At 39.1% G+C, this 15362-nt stretch overlaps 1 protein-coding gene across 8 annotated transcripts in view; it reads left to right on the top strand.

Annotated features, from left to right (window-relative positions):
* Positions 1-15362, top strand: part of FN1 (fibronectin 1) — a 69523-nt gene that overhangs the window by 20507 nt on the left and 33654 nt on the right. For all 8 annotated transcript variants that reach the window (XM_036857091.1, XM_036857095.1, XM_036857094.1 and 5 more), the window contains exons 13-21: positions 964-1085; positions 3482-3662; positions 3857-4033; positions 4863-4991; positions 5094-5183; positions 5989-6183; positions 6929-7201; positions 8517-8783; positions 14831-14925. In XM_036857091.1, the coding sequence (XP_036712986.1) occupies positions 964-1085; positions 3482-3662; positions 3857-4033; positions 4863-4991; positions 5094-5183; positions 5989-6183; positions 6929-7201; positions 8517-8783; positions 14831-14925 (1529 nt within the window). The remainder of the gene's footprint in view (positions 1-963; positions 1086-3481; positions 3663-3856; positions 4034-4862; positions 4992-5093; positions 5184-5988; positions 6184-6928; positions 7202-8516; positions 8784-14830; positions 14926-15362) is intronic.

The following is a 15362-nucleotide window of genomic DNA, read 5'->3' as shown; positions in this document are numbered from 1 at the left end:
TATTACATTATTTGTTAGGGTAGTTCCACAATTTTCTCACAATTCTTTGAAAATGGAAAAGAAAGCAAACTAAGTGGCATTTTAAAAAATCATTTTATTTGCTTATAAACAAGTTCTATATGCATTTCTCATGTGAAGGACAATAATTTATCTGCTAAAAAAGGATTTGTCTCAGAGAACAGACTTGTGGTTGCCAAGGGGAAGGGGAGTGGGGGAGGGATGGAGTGGGAGTTTAGGGTTAGCAGATGCAAACTATTATATATAGAATGCATAAACAACAAGGTCCTACTGTATAGCACAGGGAACTATATTCAATGTCCTGTGATAAACCATAGTGGAAAAGAATATAAAAAAGAATGTATATATATGTATAACTGCTGTACAGCAGAAATTAACACAACATTGTAAATCAACTCTACTTCAATTAAAAAAAAAGGATTTGGGGCTTCCCTGGTGGCACAGCGGTTGAGAATCTGCCTGCCAATGCAGGGGACACGGGTTCGAGCCCTGGTCTGGGAAGATCCCACATGCCGCGGAGCAACTAGGCCCGTGAGCCACAATTACTGAGCCTGCGTGTCTGGAGCCTGTGCTCCGCAACAAGAGAGGCCGCGATAGTGAGAGGCCCGCGTACCGCGATGAAGAGTGGCCCCCACTTGCCGCAACTAGAGAAAGCCCTCGCACGGAAACGAAGACCCAACACAGCCAAAAATAAATAAATAAATAAATAAAACTAAAAAAATTTAAAAAAAAAAGAACCTCCCTCCTTTTAAAAAAAAAAAAAAAGGATTTGTCTCATTGATTTCCAGTGTCAATGTGTAAAAAATTAATCTCAGATCATTTTTATTGTGCTCCCATTTACGGATAAGCAAAACTGTCTTTAATGATGGCCATCCATGTGCACTAAATTTTAAGCTGAAGTGAGGGAATACTCAAGATCACCAAATCTCACATTTTCATTTTCAGGTTCAACTGGTCCTGTCCAAGTAATAATCACTGAGACCCCCAGTCAGCCCAACTCTCACCCCATCCAATGGAATGCACCAGAACCATCTCACATTTCCAAGTACATTCTCAGATGGAAACCGGTGAGTATCCTACTCGGAAACCTTGGATAGTGCGGCTCTTGAAATTAACAGATTCTGAAAATGTTTTCCAGCTTTTGAGCAAATAGATCTGATGAACTATATTCACATTGTATTTGTTTAGTGACCAAACAATATGTGGTCAATCTAATTGACATATTGATTTAGCTTTTTTTGGTATTTTAAACCAACTAACTCTTCATGTGAGAAAGATCTTCTTTGCGAAGACTTCAAAATGATAAGTCTTAAAATTACTCTTATCTAGTATGGAAAGAGAATCTAAAGTTTTCATATCTCTTGCAACTCCATCAAAGGGGGAAAAAAATTACTGGCATCATTTTCCATGATTTGAACAACAAAAAAGCTAAATTAATATCTTTCTTTTTTGGTTCACTTTTTAAATGATCATTTCTTTTCTTTTTCTTTTTCTTTTTTTTTGGCTTCACCACACAGCTTGCGGGATCGTAGTTCCCTGACCAGGGACTGAACCCCGGACATGGCAGTGAAAGTGCCAAGTCCTAAACAATAGACCGCCAGGGAATTTCCATCATCATTTCTTAAACCTCACTTTCTATCCTATGAAGTTATTTTGATAGAAGGGAGAGAGATGATGAGAGGGAAGTACAGATGAGGGATAGTTAGTATATTTAATGAGTGACCTTGTGATTTCCTGATAATCATCTAGAAATTGAAGAAATCACACTAAGGAGGATAGTGGTCTATTAAATTTTAGTTTCTCTTACCCTCTCAAACCCACCCTCCTATCTTTCCAAAATGCATGACTCATAATTTGAGAAACACTATTTTAAACACAGGAGAAAAATGCCCACTTTTAATCACAGCTATTAGTTTCTAGGAACTAAAAGCAAAACAAAACAAAACATTTGACCAACTCATGCAGTTGTATTAAATTCTTTTTGAAAAATTCAAGCTGTTGAAATCATTCTTTTTCTTCTCTCACCCTCTTTTGTTAATGTCCGCAGTATATGGAGTAGCTGTTTGCAGAGCTGTGTGTCTAATGATGTTACTCGATGGAATCAATATATTTCCCTTCCAACACTTTATTGTCTCTCATTTTTTCTTATCATCACCAGTTTTATTTACTTTAAACTTAACTCTGAAGTATTATGTGAGACCACAGTAATAAGGGATACACATAGGTATACAAAGTATATTAAGTTGGAAAGTCTCCAAAGAGTGGAGGTTATTAATTTCTTTGAGATTTTTAACAATTTCAGGTTTTTCCTTAATGTTTGTCACCTGAGAGTTTATTCCTGAGTATTTTCTTCTGATAACAAACCAACAAAGTTCACATTGCATGAAAGGCTTATCGTTAAATCTGAGCTAATTATAATGACTAATTTAGTTTTTTCACAACATATTTAAATTTAAAGAGTACTAGGATCACTTTCATTTATTTCAAAAATATAAAGGGACACTTGAGTGTTTGAATTATTGAGGAACTGGTTGATTGGATAATTTTTTTAAATCACTGGGTATTAAAAATGTATTTTGACTTATATTAGTTTGGAATATACACTTAAAAGGATCTCAACTTGTTTGAAGTAAGGATGTTTCTTTTCTACACATTTTAATGCAAAGAATTTTGTGCCATGATATATTAATGAAGTTGGACAGGATGTGAATGTATAAACTGGAGACAAAGATTAAGTAAACTGAGATCGCATTCTTCTGCAGATTGCATTCTTTTGCCCAAAGTTGGCTAACCACTTTTGAGGGGTGGTTCATATCCAAGAATGAGTCATAAAACCAGAGCAGTTAAACCTTGTATGTGATTGTCCCAGGCACTGAGTCATGAAGGAATGTTATGTCTTTGACTGCTTTGCAAGAAACTTGGTTTGTAGCCCACCAAGTGAAAGATAGAATGTATGTCCTTTTCCCACTGCAGAGAGGAATATATCTCTGTTCATTATAGAAATTTAAAAGTTGGGAAAGGCAAAACTTGGGATCTACATATTATGTTGCTGATATTAAATTGAATAATTAATCTGGCAAAAAGGAAGGTGCCCAGGACCTCCCACTGTGTAATCTTGGCCATGTCACATAATTCTGTTTCTTCACCTACAAAATCAGGGTGATAATACCAGTAACTTGGAGGATGGGGGAGATGAAGATCAAATGAGAATATGCAAGGAAAGCAGCACAGAGCATGGCATGTAGTAAACTATCAGTAAATATTAGGTTTAATAATCATTATTATTAATGTTAACAAATTCTGCTACAGGTTTCTATTCCGACTCCAATTTTCCATGATTTTCCTCCAAAATGGAGCTGCATAGACCCCTCATTCTTCTTTGAAGAATACTCCACATCATCTCTGAGTGTTCATCTTTGTGAATACTTGTGTGATTTTTTTTTTTTTTAACTTAAATTTTTAGAAAAATTCTCCAGACCGTTGGAAGGAAGCCACCATTCCGGGCCACTTAAACTCCTACACCATCAAAGGCCTGAGGCCAGGTGTGGTATACGAGGGCCAGCTCATCAGTGTCCAGCACTACGGCCAAAGAGAGATGACACGCTTCGACTTCACCACCACCAGCACAAGCTCAGTGGTGACCAGTACGTACCCCAGCCGCCAGCCCATCTGTGCCCGCATTTCTCAGAGCTGGGCTCCCCGCAGGAAGTGCCTTCCATCTCGATTCATATTATTCCATGGATGGCACCCACATTTTTTAAAACCTGATCATCTACAGACGATGCTAGTAAATTTCCTCAATGGCTGAAGGCTCTCTCCCCTCTTTCTATGACTCTAGGCAACACCGTGACGGGAGAGACAACACCCTTTTCTCCCGTTGTGGCCACCTCCGAATCCGTGACTGAAATCACAGCCAGCAGCTTTGTGGTCTCCTGGGTCTCGGCTTCCGACACTGTGTCCGGATTCCGGGTGGAGTATGAGCTGAGTGAAGAGGGAGACGAACCACAGTACCTGGGTGAGCTCAACGTGTGGATGACCAGCTGCTGGGAAACCCTGCTTGGGGTGGGGCTGGGGGCACCCACGCAGGTGGCCTGGGAAGTTCGGAAGTAGTTGACAGCTCAGACTGCACAAACGGCCCTCCAGTGTGAGTCTGGAAAACAAATGATCCTTTTTAGAACCGAGCTGGGTTTTTCCTGAGCTGTGCTCACTTTCCCGGTCCCTGATGGGAGCTGTGTTATGCGTTAGCCTGGGCACAGGTCCACGAAACAAAAGTGTTTTCTTCCTGGAAGTAATTGCCAGCATAAGGACTGCAGTGGAGAAAATGTTAGCTTTGGGAGAGGCACAATACCCTCATTCATGCTTTTCAGATTCTCGTGTTTAGGGGACTTTTAAAAACTTTATTGTGGAGAAATAAATATACATACTGAAAAGTACACAGATCATAAACATAGAGCTCAGTGAATTTTTATAAAGTGAACACACTGTGTGACTAGGACCCAGATGAAGAAAAAGAACATCCCTCCTACCCACTCCCCATCATCCCCCACCTATAACCACTACGCGGACTTCTAACTACAGAGGACTATGTTTACAAATCTGGGGGTGGATTAAAATTATACATCCTTAGAGAAAATATTTGGGAAAAAGGGGAAAAAAAGAAAAATTATCTCATAGTGCATTGATAGTTATTGACTATCCATAGCACATTTCCTTCTAGTTTTCCCTCACCACCACCCCCCTCCCCACCATGAATACGTAGTTTTAAAAATATCCTTCTCATAGGTTATGGAGTCATTAGAGGGATTGGTACGCTCCGATAGTAACCTTTCCCTTTTATTTCAAAGATCTTCCCAGCACAGCCACTTCTGTGAACATCCCTGACCTGCTTCCTGGCCGAAAATACATTGTGAACGTCTATCAGATATCCGAAGAAGGAGAACAGAGTTTGATCCTGTCTACCTCACAGACAACAGGTACACGTGTACTGTGTGGTGTGAAAAGACTTTTTTTCCTGTGAAGCAGACCTAGAGCAATGTTTCCTGACTGTTTTTCTCATTTCTTCCTTTCTTTGTTAGCACCTGATGCCCCGCCTGACCCTACCGTGGACCAGGTTGATGACACCTCGATTGTCGTTCGCTGGAGCAGACCCCAGGCGCCCATCACAGGTCAGCTTAGCCGCCTCTTCTTGGCTCCCATGTTAATCTTGATGCCATAAACGGTGAGGGAGAGGATTCTGATCTGTGAGCAGGCAAATCACTTAAATCTCCTATGTAATTATTGGACCAGGGTGGAGATGTGTATGTGTGTGTGTGTGTGTGTGTGTGTGTGTGTGTGTGCGCGATATTGTCTTACAGCCTTACTTTCTTATGGATCATTTCCTCTTAAATCTGTTTTATTGACCTACTTCACACACAAAACGCACCCACACACAATCACACACATAAACCTCTAAAGCCAGCTCATGGACTTATTACACCAGGCATTCCTGTGGTAGAAGAGGGGTAATTTTTCTGAAAACCTCACTCTAAGACTTATTCTTAAAGAGGCAGCTGAGCTGCCTTCTTAGCTCATTAGGTGACTCAGCTGTCTCTGAAGTTCCTAAAAGACACAGACGTGCTAGATAACTCTGTGCTCAGAGTGGTTCCTTAATTGCTTCCTTCATCCGGGGCTCGAAGAGAAGAAATCGGTTTAACATGAATATTTTCACCCTCTGACTTCTCTAATAGACATTTATTAAGGATCTCGGGTCTTCAAGGATCATATTTAATATTAAAAAGTTTTGCATGACTGTTCTTGTTTTATCTTTGGACTGAATAGTCCTCATAAGAAGTAGTACTATTGAACGAGTCAAAAAGAATCACTCATTCTGAACTAATCCAGCAAGATGCTAAGGGCTGTTAGGAAAGGGGACCTTTTGAAACCTCTGTTTCATCAAACAGTGTATCGTACTTTTTTCTCCTGAATCTGCAGGATACAGAATCGTCTATTCCCCATCAGTAGAGGGTAGTAGCACAGAACTCAACCTTCCTGAAACTGCCAACTCTGTCACTCTCAGTGACTTGCAGCCTGGTGTTCAGTATAACATCACTATCTACGCTGTGGAAGAAAATCAAGAGAGTACTCCTGTCTTCATCCAACAAGAAACCACTGGTGTCCCACGTTCAGGTAACCTGAAGACGCTTCCTGTAGTATCTTATTTCTTAAGGCTGAAGAAAGTAACATCTTTAACCTCCCTTTTGCTGGAGGAACAAAACCAACCTTGGCTTGTGTTCATTCCATGAGCCTGCTGGGGACGACCGGACGTGTAAGATGAAAGAATAATTGCATCTGTGGGAGGGTTGCTTTGTCTCTGTCAATAGTTCCTATATGCAAGTTGTCTTATGGATTAGTATATCCTTAAACTTACGAAATTTAGCAGAAATGTCTTCACTCTAAAGTAACTTATCAAAACTGGCTATTGGCCTTCCTGATTAAAAACTGACAGCATAAAGTCTTCATATTTTGCCCCAGAAACTTAACGGGCAGTTCATCTGTTGCTCTTAAGTATTATAAAATGATTTAGTAAAATAAAAACCACCACATTTTTTTTCAGTTGTTGCAAGAGTTTGCTTTGGGGTTTTTTTTTTTGGTACGTTTATCTTAAACCCCTCAATAAGATACTTCATATGTTGGAAACTCATCTGCTTACCAACATATTTTACATAAAAGCTTTAAATGTCACATGTAAGCAGTATGACTGAGCTACAAAAATATAACCCAAAAAAGCATATTCTCTGATTAAGAGAGAAAACTTAGCTCTGGAATGAGAGGCTCTATGATTTGCCCTATACCTTAAAAACCCAGGAAACTGGCTTTTTAAAAACAATCCTCAGCAGGAATTGAAAATGACCGGTTGGCTCTTGTCTGTTAGATAAAGTTCCCCCTCCCAGGGACCTGCAGTTTGTGGAGGTGACGGACGTGAAGATCACCATCATGTGGACGCCCCCCGAGAGCACGGTGACCGGTTACCGAGTGGACGTGATCCCTGTCAACCTGCCCGGGGAACATGGGCAGAGGCTGCCCATCAGCAGGAACACATTTGCAGAAGTCACTGGGCTGTCCCCTGGGGTCACCTATCACTTCAAAGTCTTCGCCGTGAACCACGGGAGGGAGAGCAAGCCTCTGACGGCACAGCAGACGACCAGTACGTTTGGGGTCCTTTACCTCCAGCCCAGACCCTCCACCCTCACTTCCAACCTGTGCTGAGGGGGCAGCATGCCATCACTTGTAGGTTCACAGTTAGAAACAGGAAAATACTCAAGGGATAGGGAATGTATACTGGACATAAAGCACATTAAACTTGAAAACAAAACTTAGACAAGCTCCGTAGAGGCTAAATGGTAACCCATTTCCCAAATACACGTACCAGGGGAATGGCACTAAGAGAGGAGAACTTAACCTAATTTTCCTTGCTAATGGAGACATGGAGTGAAAATTTGAGTCTATTTTTGCGTAACTAAATATACCTAGATCAAACTTTAAATGTAGTATCTTTATCCTTTTATAGTAGAATTATTTGCAAATAGTAATTGCTAAAACATTTAGTGCGTATTAGGCACCAGGTCATATGCCCAGTTCTTTACAAGCCTCATCCTCATATTTAATCCTCGTTTTGAGTTAATGAGGAAGGTCTTATTATTATCCCTAGGGGATACATGAAGAAACTGAAGCTTATACAAAATTCTGCAACTTGTAAAGTCTCAAAGCTGGGAAATGATTGAGCTGGTACCACACAGACCTATGTCTTTTTGACTCCAAAGCCCATGTTTTCAGTGATTATACTTGACTACCTCTTAAACATTTCCTCCCTCTGAAAAGTGTTTTAATTATTGTAGGGAGGCTGCCAGTTACACACTCAAGAAGAAAACTCACAATTTCTATGGTTCTTTCTGATAGTGCAAACTCACCAGGGTCTTGCTATAAATCTGAGGTTCTGAGTATATATGTGATAATTATTGTCTAATCTGAATCATGTGAAAATAACTTTTATTACTCCAGCAAAGGACTAGTCATTGAATAAATGCAGAGAATATCACTTTTGTTCCATGTGGAGCTTTCCTCTTGCCTTCATTTTCGTGGGCTTATTTCTCTCTTCTTAACCTGTTTGGCTCAGAGCAGAGCAAATTGTGGCTTCACAAGTATTTGTTTTTGTTTTTAAATACCATCTCTGTAACGTTAGTGTAATTTCTGAGGATGATGGGAAAGTCACGCTGGAAAATTAGCCTTCCCACAGGATCAAAGTCAAGCAAAAACAGTGAGCAATTTCTCATGACTGGCACAGAGTTTTTGCAAAGTTCTCTGTAGCACTCAATCTCTTCATGGCTAAATATTTCCAAGGTTTTGATCTTAGTTTCAGCCTGGAGAAGAAAGAACTTAGAAAATTCAGTCAAGCTTTAGGATTTCAGTATGATAATTTTGAGGTGCAAATATTTCTCGACGTGTTTCATCTTTTTTTCTAGAATTGGATGCTCCCACCAACCTCCAGTTTATCAATGAAACTGACACCACCGTCATAGTGACCTGGACTCCACCTCGTGCCCGGATAGCCGGGTACCGACTGACCGTGGGCCTGACCCGTGGAGGCCAGCCCAAGCAGTACAACGTGGGTCCCTCCGCCACGCACTATCCACTGAGGAATCTGCAGCCGGGCTCTGAGTACTCTGCAACCCTCGTGGCCGTGAAAGGCAGCCAGCAGAGCCCCAGAGCCACTGGAGTCTTCACCACTCGTAAGTCAAAGGTTAAATGTCTTTTCTTAGTGATATCATAGGTTCTTATCTATATTTACATTCTCTCCTTCATCCATTTTTTTAAAAAGTTAACTTAGGGAATTCACTGGCAGTCCAGTGGTTAGGACTCTGCTCTTTCACTGCCCAGGGCCCAGGTTCAATCCCTGGGGATCCTGAAAGCCGCTTGGCACAGCCAAAAAAAAAAAAAAAAAAAAAAAGTTAACTTAAAAAACTTTGTACAAGATTAAATAATTTTTTTGATTAAAAAAAAAGATTTAAAGCAGTACTACTCAACGTGTGACCCACGGACCCACTGCTGGTCTGCGAACTGTTTGTTGCATGGACTAAGGAGCTTATGCCAGAATGTAGATGATGGAGCACACCATTTAGTTCAGGGGATACTTTTTTGAAGCAAGGTTTTCTTAATGAAGGAAGCAGTGCATTACCTGACATATGTTGCCAAGATCCTTATTTTCTCTGGGACCAGCACTTTCAGTAACATTGTTTAAAACACCCAGTTATTTGAAAATTGAAGGCTACTGTATTAAATGAATTTACCAAATACTAGTTAAGGCAAGAAAAAAAATCAGCACCTATGTCTACATCCTAATACTTTGGGTATTGAATGATAGCAGTAAATGTGGAACAAAAACATCTACCAGTTGAATAGAAACCAACAGGACAAGAAGCTAAGGAAATGATTTCTTTACAAGTGTTGACTGCAGCAGATTAAAGTACCTTCTGCAGAACAGGATAGCTTTTTTTTTTTTTTAATTACTCTTGAAATTCCACAGAAGGAAAAATACTGACAGTAATGTTTGGTCCTGTCTGTCTTTCGCTCAACACTTTACAGGAAGTGGCCTTAAATCTCTTACATATCTAAATCACAATAGAGGACTGTATTCATAAACTGATTTCTATCAAATGCAACTCATTTACATTACAAAGAAATATGAGACCCATCATTTCTAGATAAGCATTAATTTTTATTTTTAACTCACTTTGAATTCCAGAAGGACCTAACTTAATACTTTTTCAGCATGTATTGCAACTATGAACTAGCTTGCAATTTCCTAAAAGCTCTCCACAAATCTTACTCTTTGACTAATTTGAAAAGTAGACGTTAAAAAGCATTCAAAAAGTGAATATAAGTTTAGTTTTTACATTACTATGGAATTTATTTCACAAAGAAAATTCTCTATAAAATTATCCCTGTAAGAATTCATAATTTACTAAAAATTTATTTCCATTTAAATTTTGTGTATGAAGTTTGGCTAGTAAAGGCTTTTTCTTAAGTAACTGCTAATCATAGGCAAGTAAAATCTGTTTTTATCTCTAAGTTAACCTTTAAATTTTGCTTTTTTATGTCACATGTTACTAAGATACTCTAAAATCTATTAACATGAAATCAATATCTTTGTATTTCTTGTAAATGTGTTTCTCATAGATGACCTTCTTTTCATTAGAATGGAAATTTCAGTAGATTTAGTCTTTTACTGACCACGTATACTTCGTATATTATTTTTTACTTTTTAACTTTTTAACGAGACATATTTTACATAGTTTCTTTTGTTGGATAGAGTGCCTATAAAAGAAAAAGCATTTTATTTATTTATTTATTATTTTATTGAACTATAGTTGAATTACAATGTTGTGTTAATTTCTGCTGTACAGCAAAGTGATTCAGTCATACATATATATATTCTTATTCATATTCTTTTCCATTATGGTTTATCACAGGATATTGAATATAGTTCCCTGAGCTATACAGCAGGACCTTGTTGTTTATCCATCCTATATATGCTAGTTTGCATCTGCTAATCCCAGACTCCCAATTCTTCCCTCCCTTACCTCCCCTCCCCCTTGGCAACCACAAGTTTGTTCTCCATATTTGTGAGTCTGTTTTTGTTTCATAGATATGTTCATTTGTGTCATATTTTAGATTCCACATATAAGTGATATCATGTGGTATTTGTCTTTCTCTTTCTGACTTACTTCACTTAGTATGATAATCTTTACGTCCATCCATGCTGCTGCAAATGGCATTATTTCATTCTTTTCTATGGCTGAGTAGTATTCCATTGTGTATATATACCACATCTTCTTTAACCATTCATCTGTCTGTTGACATTTAGGTTGTTTCCATGTCTTGGCTGTTGTAAATAGTGTTGCTATGAACATAGGGATGCATGTATCTTTTAGAGTTATAGTTTTGTCTGGGTATATGCCCAGGAGTGGGATTGCTGGATCATATGGCAACTCTATTTTTAGTTTTTTGAGGAACCTCCATACTGTTCTCCATAGTGACTGCACCAATTTACATTCCCACCAACAGTGTAAGAGGGTTCCTTTTTCTTCACACCCTCTCCAGCATTTATCATTTGTAGACTTTTTAATGATGGCCATTCTGACTGGTGTGAGGTGGTACCTCATTGTAGGTTTGATTTGCATCTCTCTAAGAAAAAGCATTTTTTTAAAAAAATTATTTATTTATTTATTTATTTATGGCTGTGTTGGGTCTTCGTTTCTGTGCGAGGGCTTTCTCTAGTTGCGGCAAGTGGGGGCCACTCTTCATCGCGGTGCACGGGCCTCTCATTATCGCGGCCTCTCTTGTTGCGGAGCACAGGCTCCAGACGCGCAGGCTCAGTAAAGAAAAAGCATTTTTAATGATACTAAAAATAATTAAATGGAGTGGGTGGGGCAATATTGACTATTTCAAGTACTTTTGGAGACTCTGATATATTGGACATGTTATTTTATTGTCTGCACAATACATTTATTGAAAAATATAATTTTATTTGAGTTAACTGATAGAACTACTTTTATTAGATAAAGGTCAATGTCGTGCCTTGCACATAGTATACTTTAAAAAAAATTTTTTTTCCATTATGGTTTATCACAGGATAGTGAGTATAGTTCCCTGTGCTATACATTAGGACCTTGTTGTTTATCCATTCTAAATGTCATAGTTTGCATCTACCCACCCCAAACTCCCAGTCCATCCCTCTCCCTCCCTCAAAAAATATTTGTTGAATAGATGATTGTGAAAATAGCTCAACCAAGCTTAGATTTAAATAAACCTCTGTAAGCAGTGAGTTCTACAACTTCATTTGAACTTCAAGTACTCTCTGAGGCTGTAAACATCAGCAGGGCTTGCATAGTTTTGAAATTGCTTTAAGTTTCTGTAGCTTTTTACTGTTAACAAGCTGAATTCTGGGAACAACTTTTCTGGGTTTTATAACTTGTGTTAAATTGTTAAGAGCACACGGCAGGGGGTGGCGGAGCTGTTTCTGGGGAAAATCAGCTTACTCCTTTAGAAATCGGGCAAATTTTATTTTTTTAACATCTAGGCTGTCCTTCACCTAACAAGACCTGCCAGAATCCATAGCTCATACTTACAGTCACATTCTTTGTTTGCCATCAGTTTGTGGGTTTGTGGTTTGGAGAGTTTCCTGTAATGGTCTTCCCAGGCAGAGCGCATCATCTTAAGCTTGAGAAAGATCTAGCTGGCTGGCTCAAGCAATAGAAAACACCCAGTCTTAAAGCCCAAGACAGTTGAGGAGAATATTTTTGTGAAAAAATTGTGGCTTTCACAGATGTTCAGTGAAAGAAGCTGACTGCTCTCTGCATTGTTTCTTGTGGGCATTAACATGGTCACCCAGGGCTGGCCATGGCATTTTGGCAAAGTCAGTGGCAGCCAAGTGGTGTATGATTTCAGAGACTCTGGGGAGGCATCACAGGTCACCCATCCTAATTCCACTGAGAATACCCTCAAAATAATAACATACTCGTGAAACAGCTCTCCAAACCAGGAGAACTTCAGTTCAGCAAGTAGAGCAGCCATTACAAAGTATGCCCACATGTATTTTATTTTTTCAGACAGCAGTATTTTAAAAATACTTTTTAAAAAATTGCACATGAAAATCCAGATTGGAAAACACTGGAAGAATTGCAGTGCTGGGCCTGAATTTTCCCATGACTGGAGCTGAGTAGTAACGGAGTACTACTTAAAGACTTTTTTTTTTGGAATGTTTTATTTATTTATTTATTTATTTATTTATTTATTTATTTATATGGGGGTATAGTTGTTTTACAATGTTGTGTTAGTTTCTACTTTACGGCGAAGTGCAGTACAGTTCTCTGTGCTGTACAGCAGGTTCTCATTAGTTATCTATTTTATACATATTAGCATGTATATGTCAATCCAATCTCCCAATTCATCCCACCCCCTTCTTTCCCGCCTTGGCATCCACATGTTTGTTCTCTATGTCTGTGTCTCTATTTCTGCCTTGCAAACCGGGTCATCTGTACCATTTTTCTAGATTCCACATATATGTGTTAATATACGATATTTGTTTTTCTCTTTCTCAGAGTAGGCTTAAAGACTCTTAATGTTCATTTGTCTAAGTCTGGAGGATAAGTCTTTGTCTCACCAGCCATTCATAATTTAGTATAAACGCGTTTACTAGTGTTTTGTCCCCAGTGGGCACAAAAATTTGGTTGAGACGTAAAGAGGAAGGAATTATGAAGGCACTAAACATGTGATCAAGGTCATCCACATGCTTGAAAGCCCTGAATTTGACTCACCAGACACAAATGTCTTGCCTTCTGAGACCTCACCTTTCCCATAGCAGCCAGTTATTGAAATGCTTATTATAAGATTTAGTTGTTCTGCCAATTATATTTTAGAGATTCTAAAGTTATGAAAAGATTTGTAAGATTGTTGAAAATGTCTATTTCAGCTTTATGTACGCATACTCTTTTTCTTCCTCTTTTTCTTGTTTTTTTTTAATTTAAAAATTTTTTTAAATTTTTTAAATTAATTAATTAATTTATTTATTTATTTATTTAGTTTTGGCCGCGTTGGGTCTTCATTGCTGCACGTGGGCTTTCTCTAGTCACAACGAGCAGGGGCTACTCTTCGTTGCAGTGTGTGGGCTTCTCACTGTGGTGGCTTCTCTTGTTGCAGAACACGGGCTCTAGGCGTGCGGGCTCAGTAGTTGTGGCACACGGGCTTAGTTGCTCCGCGGCATGTGGGATCTTCCCGAACCAGGGGTCCAACCCGTGTGCCCTGCATTGGCAGGCAGATTCTTAACTACTGCACCACCAGGGAAGTCCCTCTTGTTTTTTTTAAGGTATTATTTTCACTAAGAAATAGCAGTGATGTCAGGATGCTAGGAGATTCGAAATAAACTTTTATTATAATTCCTAATTCCAGTGACAGAATACTAAATTTCTGCAATGTGATTATTCTGAGTGAATAATCACATATTTAAGGAAAGTATCTTTAGAATTTATAAGTGCATCCATGGTGGCAGATTTCATTAACCTTTCACATGGCATCTCTTTCTGCAACCAAAAATAATTGGCCATCATTAGGGAGTGATTCAGCATATAGCTATTTTTAGATAATCATCTATAATTTAACCATTGTTCTCAAAATAATGATTAAGAAGCGGAGTGATAATCAGTTTGTGGTGACCAGTTTTACATTTTATATGGGATTCTATACTGATGATATAAGGAAAGTTATTGTCATCAAACTCAAATCCCAAACATGATGAAAAGACACAAATTTCAGAATCCAAGGAGTTGAAAGGGTCCTCTGTGGTCATCCAGCTCCTTGTTATTTAAATGTGATTCCCAGACTGACAACACTGGCGTAACAGAAATGCAAACTACCTAGCCCCATGTGGACCTACAGAATCAGAACCTGCATTTTAGCCAGGTCTCAGATGATTTGTGTGGCACATGAAAGGTTGAGAGGCATTGACCTACTCCAAATTTTCACATATGTCACATTCTGGATCCATTAGCTGACTAAAACTGAGGTTCTCGATAAAAATATTTGTTATCGGGACTTCCCTGGCGGTCCAGTGGTTAAGACTCCACACCTCCACTGCAGGGGTTGCGGGTTCGATCCCTGGTCGGGGAACTAAGATCCCACATGCCTCAAGGTGCGGCCAAAAGATTAAACAAATAAAATTTGTTATCTGCATTCTCTGTGATTCCAAGTCTTGAACACATGCTTTGATTCCATTTCACAGTGCAGCCTCTGGGCTCCATCCCACCTTACAACACAGAGGTGACTGAAACCACCATTGTGATTACATGGACGCCTGCTCCAAGGATTGGTTTTAAGGTAAATTGCAGATGTTCCTAATCCCTTGTAATACAGCCCTGGGTTGCCCTCGTGTTTCTGGATGTAGTTGAAACAGGATGGTCAGGAGTCAGGAGACTTGGGTTTCGTCCTGGTTCTGTTCATGCTTCTCTGACCGCTTTGTCAGGGCATCACAATACTTCTGCCTCCCTGAATTGCTGGAAAGATGGACTGAGGCAGTGAAAGTGCTTTGCAAAGAGGAAAGCATTAGTATGGAACTGTTAGTTGTTATCTTGTTTTCTCTATCCTTTCTCCCAGGGAGTTAGATTTAAAGATATATAGGGAAACTGCTCTTGTTGTGTTGTTCTAAATAGGTATCAACAAGTTCACAAAAACCAATTTAAGGAGACCAATTAAACTCAGAGTCACTCAAAAATCACATTTTTATCCAATCAGTTTCATCTCAACTTGTTCAAAGC

Source organism: Balaenoptera musculus, chromosome 7 (assembly GCF_009873245.2).
Source record: "Balaenoptera musculus isolate JJ_BM4_2016_0621 chromosome 7, mBalMus1.pri.v3, whole genome shotgun sequence".
Lineage (NCBI taxonomy): Eukaryota > Metazoa > Chordata > Mammalia > Artiodactyla > Balaenopteridae > Balaenoptera > Balaenoptera musculus.
Note: the sequence above shows the minus strand (reverse complement) of the source record. Positions and strands in the feature narration are given on the sequence as shown.